This window comes from Penaeus chinensis, chromosome 12 (genome assembly GCF_019202785.1).
Source record: "Penaeus chinensis breed Huanghai No. 1 chromosome 12, ASM1920278v2, whole genome shotgun sequence".
Classification (NCBI taxonomy): Eukaryota; Metazoa; Arthropoda; class Malacostraca; order Decapoda; family Penaeidae; genus Penaeus; species Penaeus chinensis.
Window position 1 is genome coordinate 8,250,035 of NC_061830.1, and position 12,500 is coordinate 8,262,534.

At 30.9% G+C, this 12,500-nt stretch overlaps 1 protein-coding gene across 7 annotated transcripts in view; it reads left to right on the forward strand.

Moving 5' to 3' along the window:
• The window catches only part of LOC125030928 (protein phosphatase 1 regulatory subunit 12A-like), a 158,824-nt gene that overhangs the window by 79,204 nt on the left and 67,120 nt on the right, over window positions 1-12,500 (forward strand). For 6 of the 7 annotated variants that reach the window (XM_047621305.1, XM_047621306.1, XM_047621307.1 and 3 more), the window contains exons 3-10: window positions 333-451; window positions 1,630-1,789; window positions 2,142-2,286; window positions 2,528-2,643; window positions 2,999-3,093; window positions 6,634-6,816; window positions 7,273-7,378; window positions 9,779-10,597. In XM_047621305.1, the coding sequence (XP_047477261.1) occupies window positions 333-451; window positions 1,630-1,789; window positions 2,142-2,286; window positions 2,528-2,643; window positions 2,999-3,093; window positions 6,634-6,816; window positions 7,273-7,378; window positions 9,779-10,597 (1,743 nt within the window). The remainder of the gene's footprint in view (window positions 1-332; window positions 452-1,629; window positions 1,790-2,141; window positions 2,287-2,527; window positions 2,644-2,998; window positions 3,094-6,633; window positions 6,817-7,272; window positions 7,379-9,778; window positions 10,598-12,500) is intronic. The other variant, XM_047621310.1, reaches the window with a different exon arrangement.

A 12,500-nucleotide genomic window follows, 5' to 3' on the forward strand; every position in this document is an offset into this window, starting at 1 on the left:
ACAATGCATGTTCTTGAACAGTGAAATGATTATTTCAGGCATCCTCATGGTTTTGAAAAATGTTCTAGTAAGCTATGAGTAACCATATTTGCTCTGGATGCAAAGACAGACTTCAATATTTTTCTTATGAAATTGCCTTTTTGAGTATTTTTACAGTCAAACAGAATCTCTACCACCATTCACAGCAAGGAAAACAGCAACAATTTTTAGATATGTACAGGGAAATGGCTATAGAATCATAGGTTATAGTCAGATGGTTATGAAAAGTAGAGGTGGTGACTGTTTTTTTCTCATTTGATAGCTATATAACAAACTTTTTTTTTTCATTGCAGGTTCCTAATAGACCGGGGAGCAGATCTCTCCTTAGTGAACAACGATGGTGACCTAGCCATCGATATAGCAGATTCAGATGAAATGGAAAGTTTATTACAACGAGAAATAGAAACTAGGGGTATGATATCTTTTGTGAATTATTATTAACTGTTGAAAAGTGTTTGAAGTCTTTATACTTTTTTTCTTTTTCTTTTTCTTTTTTTCTTTTTTTCTTTTTGAGTTTATGGTGAATTTGGTATAATAACCAGTAGCAGTAAGAATATCTATTTTATTGTCATTAGGAACAAGATTATATATGAAATCTTGATCAGAACTTGGTTAGAGTAAAAGTATAATTACATGAATACTTAAATATGTTGTGTATGTATGTGAATAGGGGTGTATGTATGTATACTAGGGTTTTTATTTGTTTAATTGTATTATTCTGAGGATTTTCTTTTATAGGGTTTTGTTCATGTATGCACAAATTTTATCTGGTGTCAGTGTGAGAAACATGCAACTCAATTTATGAAATGAATATAGAAGACAAGTTATTAAATAATTCAGTTTAGACAAAATATTAAAATAAGCATTACGTATTTGGACTTGAGATTTCGGATAGGAGGTGGTGTACAAAAGGGCTTATGTAAGTATACAATTATAGTTCCTGGTTGAGTTACATGGTTGAGAGAGCCCAAAGGTGTCTCATTGCAAACTTGCCTGAGGTAAACCTGTTGTGTGGACTTTGGGTGTAAGGTGACAACATATAGTGTAAGTTAGAGGGTAAGCACCAACCCATACCTTTTGTGAACCTGCACAGCTTCAAATGTTTTGTGTTTGTTTTAGTGTGAATTGAGGGAATAGTGAAGATTATTTTCTATTTCTTTGTTATTCTTCATAATTTTTTGTAATGCTTAGGTATTTTTATATATTTACAGGAGTATGTTGTGAGGCTATTCAGATAAATAATTTCTACATATGGTTGTTTATCTATATGATATGAACTTCAAGATGACAATTGAACAGTAGATGTAATATAATAGTCATATGAACTTGAGGCTGATTGATTTTTTTATTATTATGATCATTCTCAATTTGCTTTGACTATGAACTGTGCAGAGGTGTTTAGTCAGTGGGAGAAGGGAAAGAATGTGTGTGATTGTTTATATTTGCATTTTTGTGTTTTTGTATTGGGTGTGTTTATGGTGGTCTTTCCAGTAGCTGTATTATACATTTTGCAAATCAGGGAATTTTTAAATACAAGTGCTAAAGTGCTTTACTAACAATTATTTATACATTATTTTTCTCATCATAAAGGAATTGATTGTGATGCTTCTCGAAATGAAGAGGAGCGGCGAATGCTAGAAGATGCTCAGATGTGGCTTGGTGCTGGTTACCTTGCTGACAGACCTCACCCAAAGACTGGGGCTACAGCACTTCATGTAGCATCAGCAAAAGGTTACATCAAAGTTATGAGGTAGGTTGATAAAAAAAAAAAAAAGATTGATGGATTGGTTTTAAAGTAATATTTTTAGTTTTTAAATATAAATTAATTCGTCTGTAGATCTCACTTAAACATATGTTTTGTGTCTGGTTTCAGAATTGTCAAAGTTTAGCCTCCAATCAGCTGTTACCTTGGAACAGTACAATATGTATGCAAGAATAAAGATGAATTATTATTGTAGAAGTTGAATCTGCAAGCTATTTTCATTAACTTCAGATATTACAAAGTTAACATCCAATTAAAATTTTTCTATTAAGAGGTATTAAAATCATCAACTTGACATGTTTTTTCATGAACAAGTATACATTTCTTACTTCTTCTACAGTTTATTGTTAGAGGCGGGAAGTGATATCAATGCTCAGGACCTTGATGGATGGACACCTCTCCATGCTGCTGCCCATTGGGGTCAGAGGGAAGCTGTAGAAATCTTAGCAGAAAATATGGCTGATATGGATGTTCGGAATTTTGTGGTAAGTATTTTTCTCGCTTATTTTTGTTTTCCAACTCCTTTGATGTAAGAGTGATGGAAATATTTGCAGAAATTTAATACTGGACTTTTTTCATGTTCGGAGCTAATTGTTTTAAGTCAATCTTGAATTTTTTTAGAAATACATTAAGGAATTACACTTTAACAGTATACTTACCCTACCTTGCAGCCATATAAAACGTCATTCATTATAACCTTTTGGAAATTGTCTATCTATTTTCCAGGGTCAGAGTGCATTTGATGTTGCAGATAACAGTTTATTACGTCTAATGGATGAACTCAAGAGAAAACAGGTTTCTATGAAAGTAACCCAAAATAAACAGACCCCGAGAAAGCGCAAGTGAGTGAAGAATTTTTTTCATTATTTTTTCTGCTCTATCTATATACTTAGTATATTTTCATATCTTTATTTTGTTATAGCTGCTACTTCAGAGCCTAGAAATATAATGTAGATTACAATAGCACAAAACATTTATATAGGATTGTAGCTTCTGTATGGACTTTTATTATATGTATGGACATATAATATAAGAATTATATGTTCAGTGTATCATAGGCCATGACACATAATGTCACCCAAGTTTTGTATCTAGTCATTTTGATTTGAATGATTGAGGTCATGAGCAATATAGAATCCCAGTATATCCAGAAACAAAAAAAGAAAGGGGAAAAAAAGTATTTTTGAATTTCCACAGAACCTCCCCCCACCGAGAACATAGTAATAAGAAGGAGCGCGAAGACCAGCGGGAGTCTGATGGTACGTCTGGTGATGAGTCCTCATCTGATGTGGGTGAGTTTGCAGTAGACCTAACCAGTATACTAAACTTAACAATAAAGTGCTGTTAGAGGTAGGAGGTGGAGAAAGGGTATCCATATTTGTTATGTAGTTTTGTGGGTTATGGGTAGCTTTTCATGTTCATAAACTTAATTGGGTTTAGTGATCTTCAGCTGAGTTGAGGGAAACAGTGTTATGATAATGGTACAGGGCATTTGTTAAAAATGTGTAGTATTTAAGGAGAAACCAGAATTATTAATTCTTTACAATTTTTATAGTACAAGACTTTATTATTCCTCTTACATACTGATGATGTATGTTGCCCTACCTTGAAGGTACCTGGCTCTCCATCACTAGAAGGGTTTTTCAACACATGCAACTCTACTTAATGAACATTTTTATTGTGGTGCTACTGCCATTTTTCTAAAGTTTTCAGTTTACTCTAGAGACATTGTTTATGGTGTTAGCTTAAAAGAGGAATGTGCATGGTGAAACCTGCATCATCAGACATAGAAATGGTTAGAGATACCAGATTGATCATTATGTGTTAGAGGTATGAAGATGATAGATACAAGTAAAAGTATTTTTATGTAGAACCCTGAAAATTTGAAGATCTGAGTCCTAGTTTTTGGGAGGAGCTTTGTATTTGTTATTACTTGGAATTCCATCTGGGTCTTAATAGTTGGGAAGTTAATTGAAGGTTGGTATTTCAAGTCATTATTTAAGATAAACAAGATCTCTTCCTAATGCAAATTCAAAATTATTATATATTGTGTTTGTTCAAAAACAGTCTACCTGTTATATAAAAGGTTTGAGGGTTTCAAATAACTGTTTAGGTTAGCCATACAATTAACAAAATGATAAAATATTATTCCACAAAGGTAAAGTTGAATCTTGATATATAGAGAAAACATCAAAGTAATTCCTATTTTATATACTAAGAATAGAAGCAGGTGTTGATTCCGGTGCTTTTACCAATGGGTGAGTTTGCAGAATCTAAGAAAATAGTAACACAAAGCTTTAAACAGCCATTAATTTGTACATCTAGTGTCTGTCTGCAAACTTGTGTTAGAGATAGCACTAACTCTACTAAAAGAAGAAGGCTATATGTATTTTGTCTTTCCTTATATTGTGCATGATTCGCATCCATAGAACTCAGTAGTTTCAGCGTGCCTTCAAGAGCAGGTGATTGCACTGCAGACAGGATGTAGTAACACATTACAGCATCTTGCTCTGTCCTTTACATGCTGCACCTTTGGATCACTCCTCATCTAGATGATGAGGAGAGTAGTGAGGACACTTCCAGTAGTGACAGTAGTGACTCATCAGAATCTGAAACTGATAGTGACGATGATGATGATGATGAGGATGAGGAGGATGAAGATAATGATGAGACCCGTGATCTCTTGAAGGATCATGGAAATAATTCTATTAGTAGCTATCGTGTGCTTAGCCCAGTGGGATTTTTAGTTGGTAAGTCAAAGTAATCTGTAATGGAGCTGTATGTGATTGAGCTTTACTGTATTTGATTGTCTATGGGTTGGGTAGGGTTAGTTTGTTTTGTAATGAAATGCATGTAATAGTTTTTATTAGATGTTATGTAAGAAAAGATATGATCTTCATGGAAATGTTAATTTGCTTCATTCTAAAGTTGTTTTGGAATTAGGTATTTTTGTAGTGTTCTGTTATAATTATTTATTTAATTAATTTATTTATTAATTTATTTATTTGTGTATTTTTACTGTTTCTATGTGAGGTTACATGTACTGTCCACAGTATTAGTTTTTAAAAATTTTGTTGCCTACAGATGGCTCCACTAGTGCTACCTATCAAGGAGTCAAGAAGTAGCCCAATATTACCTCACCTAATTTCCTCATTCCTTGAAATATTGGGATTTTTTTGTTATTAGTGTTGATTCTGTTACTATTCTTATTGTAATTGTGATTGTTATAATCTTAAAATACTAATAGCTATGAAAAATAATTGTAATTGAAGCTTTGATAATTAAGCATTTTTGGAGCATCTATGTATAAACAAAATTAATAAACTAAAATCACTGTGGACATGGCATGATTATGTCATGCTATAGCAACACAGAATGTTGAGAAATCATTTTAAGAAGTACTGAATAGGGAAATTATATACTTGTATGTAAAACACATTATTATGTACCGTGTTATAGGAAAAGTTAGTTGATGCAGTGTCCATTTCAAGGAAAGTGATAGTTTTATCTAAGTTATATCTATTAAAAGGAGAGTTTCATACTAACTCTCAAGAACAGAAAACCTGTCTTATTGCAGGCCTAAATGGTAGTAAGAATTAGTGAGAAAATATGAGAAGATACAAATGAGGGGAGGATAGCCAACCATAGCAAAATGAGGAGACTTGTGTGAAAAGAAAATAATCCAAATTAAAACATGGCGACTTGTATGAAAAGAACATTAGCCAGATAGATTTAATTTTGAATGGAGTTTATTTTACATTCTAGTAGATACTATGTTGGCTTAAGCAATCTTTTATTAAAGAACTCTTAAATTTATTGGATGTAAATGATCAGTAAAGGAAAAAGGCTTGACAATACAATTAGGGTGTGCTTTAGAAGACGGGAAATTTCCCCTCCACTTTAAAGTTTTATTTTTCTTCAAAAGAATTTGGCCAATATAAGGTTCTGATTTGTCTAGAATGAATTGTATCTCATGTCTCCTGTATACTATGTGACTTACAATAAATGATGAGTTTGTGTGTATGTGTATATGTATGTATGTGTCTATATATATATATATATATATATATATATATATATATATATATATATATATATATATATATATTTATTATATATATATATATTTATTATATATATATATATTTATTATATATATATATATTTATTATATATATATATTTATTATATATATATTTATTATATATATATATATTTATATATATATAATAAATATATATATATATATATATATATATATATATAAATATATATATATATATAAATATATATATAAATATATATATAATTTTTTTTTTTTTTTAATATTTACTGATTTTCATGTTTTAAGTAACATTTATTTGTCACTTTTCTGTGGAAGTAAGTTATAAATACCATGCTTATTAGATAATGGAAACTAATACTAATTAATATTAGACATTATGTTTACACTTTTTTTTGGAAGTCTTTGCTTTTTGATATTTGAGACTTGGTTATAAGATTTTAGAACATCTTACTCTTTGATATGATACTTTTACCTTATATCTGTTCATCAGCTATATGTGCAGTATTTCATTATCAGTGCTTTCCAAAAATCACATTAGGTTTGTAGCTTTACCCTGATATATATATATATATATATATATATATATATATATATATATATATGTATATATGTATATATGATATAAGTATTGGTGCTTTCTGAAAAAAAAAAAAAAAAAAAAAAATAGTGGCCTGTTGCCTTTTATTCAATAACTTCTTTTTTCCCCTCTTTTCTCTCTTTTTCTTTTGGTTTCTTTTGCTAATGCTATTTGTGTTTATCTTCACAGAGAAGAAAAATAAGGTGAACAAGGAGAATGCCACCCCACAGATCATCCCCACAAGTGTATTATCTGAAAAGAACAGCAGCCGGGCGCTTCCTCAGGCCCGGGCTGACAGTACTATGGATGAGTCAGAAGTTCAGTCTTGGAGAAGACCTTCCTCACTTCGCAAGACTATCTCAGATGACAAAAGTTTGTTTATTTTTACTTTTTACTTTTTTGAATGGCCTTAATTTACTTCTTCATTTTATATTAACCTTCTTTACAGTTAGTTCATTTAGATTCATTACTTAGTATTTAATTTGTAAGTGATTTGAAACTTATGTTATTTAGTGACTATTATAATTATTTTTTATTTTTTATTATTATATATATATTTTTTATAATAATAATAATAATAATAATAATGATGATGATAATAATATATTGTTTCATATTTATTTGAGGATTCAGATTTTACCTAGAAACAATGTTAAGATTATGTGCAAAAAAGAAGAAAAATCATGATAAACAAAAGCAACAAAAAATCTCCAAGGATGTGTTTTACATTTCTGTCTTTTTATGATTACTATAGTTGTTTTGTACCTCTATATTCTGCCCTATTAATTCACATGACAACCTTAACCTATAAGCACACCCCATCCACAGACCAAAAAGAAGAAGTATCTCGCAACATATCCACGCAACCACGGCTGAGCACCAGAGAATCGGAAGACATACTAACAGGGAAGAGAGCCCCAGAGAAGGATGAAAGGTAAGTGAGGAGAACTGCTGCTCCTATAGGTAGGAGGAGGAGGAAGAGGAGGCGTGTTTAATGATAACAAGATTGCGTTTTAGGACTTGCAGGAAGAATTTCTTGGATTCCCGACGCGTTCAAGAAGTTGCTTTTGTTTTTGTAGGAAGTGGGATGGGTTTTTTCTTCATTTATTAAATTATTTTATTGTTTATTTATTTTGTTTATCGGGGCCCTGGATATTAGAGACATGTGGCCCGTTTGACACTTAATACTCGTACTTGTTAAACATTTAGAGGAGAGATGGTATATATAGATAAATATAGTTATAGATATAGATAGGTTAATATAAATAAATAGATTTGCAATTATTATTAGAAAAAAAAAATCTTTACTGGAAACTGTTCTTTTATAATAGGCTAGGATCATATTGTTTCTGGAAGCTTGAGGCATTTGATATGTAAAATTTAAATTAGACTTGATACTGGAGTTTAATTCCATTGATAGGAGTAGAATTAGCTTGATGTCAGTATCTAAATGTAGTAGGTATTATAGTATATCAGTATTGAATGACGGAGGACTCAGTAATAGATAAAAGATTCTCAATTTACTTACTGGTGTTGTTCAAGTATATGAATGTATGGTATGAGAAATATAGAGGGAATGTATATACAAATGTATATATACATTTGTTTCATATGTATATATTTATATATGCACACTTGTATATACATGAATACATATATATATATGTATGTTTATATGTTTACAAGTATTTCTGTATACATTTGTGCATATACCATGTATGTACATATGTACTTTGTTTATACATAGGCTCTATATGTGTCTCTGTGTGTATGTTCTTGTATATATAATTTTATTGTTTATTTATTTTGATTTATTTTTCATTATTCAGTGTATTTCTCCTATTTCATTGTATATACATAACAACTTTTATAAATATCTTCCTTCATCTCTCTCTCTCTCTCTCTCTCTCTCTCTCTCTCTCTATCTTATTACATACATTAAAAAAGACTAATTCAGTTTGTAATGGTAGTTTTCCTGGACTATCTGTATGAAATATTTTGCTGTGCATAACTTTTTTCTACATGCTGTCAATGCAAACTTCAGAATTTTCTTGGTACATTTTTCCCTTTGTTGCTTTGTTTCTTTTTTCAAGTTCAGTATTAATTAATGTAAATACATTAACCCCTTCAGTCTGGATGGTGTGACCATCATGACATGAAAAAATTTGGCTTGAGGGGCAGGTGACATGAACATGCCATCATGGAAAAATTTGGCTGTGTCCCAAGGTGACGAGAATGACTTGCCACGAGTATACCAACCTTTTGGAGGGTGATTAGACTCATTTGGCATTTAGAAATGGGCTTTTGCATTATTTCTGTGAGACATAGCTGGAAGAGCACCAGCTCCACCATTTCCATGCTCAGCTTCCTATTCCCGGCTGCTGTGAACAGTGGCACAGATTTTGTTACAGAAAATTGAATATTACAAAGAAAAAAACACAAATAACATAATATTACTTATTGTTATTATTCCTGCACTGAGTTATGGACTACCTAGAGATGATATGGAGTCTGTGCAAGGAAAACAGTTCATTACCATCTGGATAAAGCAAATAAAAAGACAAATATTGATATTCGAAAGTGGCAAAAAAGCTAGAAACACTTGTGCATAAAAGATAAGATATAGTCTTATTACCGCACAGAAGTGTTTGCGTACGCCCAGTCTACAAGCTGCTCACCTATTGGAGCGGCCACTCACATAAGCCTAATGCCCATATTTTGAGCCTTGTGATTGTCGTGAAGCAAACCAGATTCAATGGGTTGATTAACTTAGAACAAACTTTTTTTTCTTTTTTTTAAGACAATATAGAATACTAGTAACTCCTTACAGTTCAAAGAACAGCAACCGAAATTTGTATTTTTGATATACAAAATAAAAGGGAAACTATGAAATCATTCCCAGTAAAGGTTAAACTGATTACTAGGAGACCTCACAGTTCTTCAAAAAACACCATAACTTTTTTTCTCTCTCTCTTTCTCTCACTCACACTGATTGGATTTCCCAATCTAGTGTACATTTTTAAGGGAATCTTATTATTTACTCTTCTCTTTCTTTTTCTGTTTTGTATAATATATGTTTTGAATTGAGTAATATCTTCCCATTCTAGCAAACCATAACTGTGTATACTTCAATAATTGCATTCTTCAAACATGCTACTTGGAATGAATTAGCAATAACATTTTCCTAGTAATTTGTAATTTATATTTGGTAATGTTGGAAAGTATAATCCTTTTTTAATCATGTAATTCAGCAGATTTTGCATTTTATTGTGTGGTGGCTGCATGACATTAGGTTTCATTGTTGTTGCATGGTGGATGTTTTGTGTGTTTCTAGCTCTCTGAGCGTCACCCGAGAGAGACTCAAGGCGCGGTCATGCCCAGCTCTAAGTCAGTTGGAGGAGGAGGAAGGAAGGGAAGGAGGAGGAGGAGGAGGGGGGGCGCAGGTGTTTCCCCGACCCCGCTCACGCCTGGGAGTGATTACCTCCTCTTCCACCTTGTCGTCACCCTCATCCTTAGCCATGTCACAGCGCCTGTCATCTTCAGACATGAACCTTCCTACTGTTCCAAATAACCCTAGTTCTTCCAAACCTCACATATCCATAACCAATACCCAGTTACCGAACCCTGCCTTTGAGGCATTTGTTCCCAACCTTAGTCCAGTGTCCTCTCCTGTGAAAACAGCAGATATCACCATCACACCTCCACCACCCATTTCTGATATACCTACAGTTAAAAATACTAATATTAATAAGAATGTAAATACAATATCATCAACAGAAACATGTAATTTATCCACCTCTGTAGCAGATACACCAGTATCAGTAACACCTCATCCAGTCATATCATCTTCCACAAGTCCAACCACCACAGTCACCAACAATACGACATCCACTTTAAGTCCCACTCCAACTTCAAGTCCGACTCACAGGCCTTTGGGACAGTCACTCTCAACCCCAGTATTACCAGGCTCATCCCCATTATTACCATCTGCGCCATCTGCGTTAACCCCCTCCTCCTCCATGGTTACTACCTCCACCTCCACCACCACCATCACCACCGCTGGCCTGGCCTCTCTCTCTACTAACCAAACTACTAACAACAAGGACCCCCGGCTGCTGGCACGGTCCGCATCCCTGAGAGAAAGAATTCAGAGGTATGGTTCCTGCATCCTCAGCTTGTCAGTGTGTTCATCTTCTGTGTATTAGCTTTAAACCTTGCCAGTGTGTGTGTAGGTATACACACATATTTATATATATATATATATATATATATATATATTTTATACATACATATATTACAATATAGATATATATGTATATATACACATATATTTATATTTGTATATATATTGTAATATCTATGTATATATATATATATATTGTAGTATATGTATATATATATATGTATATTGTAATAAATGTATATATATATATATATATTGTAATATATGTATATATATTGTAATATATGTATATCTATATATTGTAGTATTTGTATATATATATATATATATATATATATATATATATATATACACACACACACACACACACACACACACACACACACACACACACACACACACACACACACACACATATCCATATATATATATATAATATAATATATATATATATATATATATATATATATATATGCATATATACATATATGTAGATACATATATACATATATGTAGATACATATATACATTTATAGTGTAATACACACACACACACACACACACACACACACACACACACACACACACACACACACACACACACACACACACATATATATATACACATATATACACTCACACACTCACACATGTATATGTATATATATTAATATATGTGTATATGTTTATGTATATATATTAATATATGTGTATATGTTTATGTATGTATATTTATATATGTGTATATGTTAATGTATATATATTTATATATGTGTATATGTATATGTATATATATTTATATATGTGTATATTTATATGTATATATATTTTTATATGTGTACATGTATATATATACATATATTTAAATTTATATTTATGTATATTAATATATATACATATATGTATTATATTATATATAATATATATATACATATATACACACACATACATATATATATATATATATATATATATATATATGTATATATATATATGAATTAATATTTTTATATATATAATATATATACAGATACATATTTACAAATAATATATATATATATATATATATATATATATATATATATGAAATTTATACATTATTCATGTATTATATATTAAATATTGAATATTAAATGATATATGATATATAATGTATAATATATATATATATATATATATATATATATATATATGTATAGTGTATTATAATTATTGTGTTCATACTAATTAGTTTTTATATGTTCAAGTAATATTTGTCAGATTTTTTCTACAGAAAAATGTTATCAATAGTTGTATGAACAAATATTCTTGTTTTATATGTGATGCTGTCTATAGATTTTGTAAAATTAATTTTGTCTGCAGAATGATAACATTTTATTGTAGGTCTTTATTCTGTTGTTATGGCTTCCCTTTTTTATTTGCTTTGCCTAACCTTTTATCAAATGAACCAAGTGTATTATTCCTGGATCATTTGCTCCCTTTATGCTTTGCAGTGTTGATTTAGTAATTGTTTGAAAGTTCTTTGAAGAAAAAAATGGATGGCAGTATCAGGCGTTTTTTGTATTTTTAGGAGGTAGATAGGTAACAGCTGATATTTTTTCATGGGTGCTACACCCATTGATTGAATTGGTTTTGCACTTTATTTGGAGATTTGGTTAAGGAAGTAGTGAAATATTTGAGGAAATGGTTGAACTCTAGGGATTTTGGTTTATAGGAACTTGCAATCAGGAGAGAGTCATGTAAAGAGGATAAGTATATCTATTTGGTTATATTTTATTATTTTTCTATGATTTTTGAAGGGTAGATGTGGATATATTTAGGTGCGTTAAGAAAACATTATTGATTGGTATTAAAGAGCTCTGAAGTTGGTATT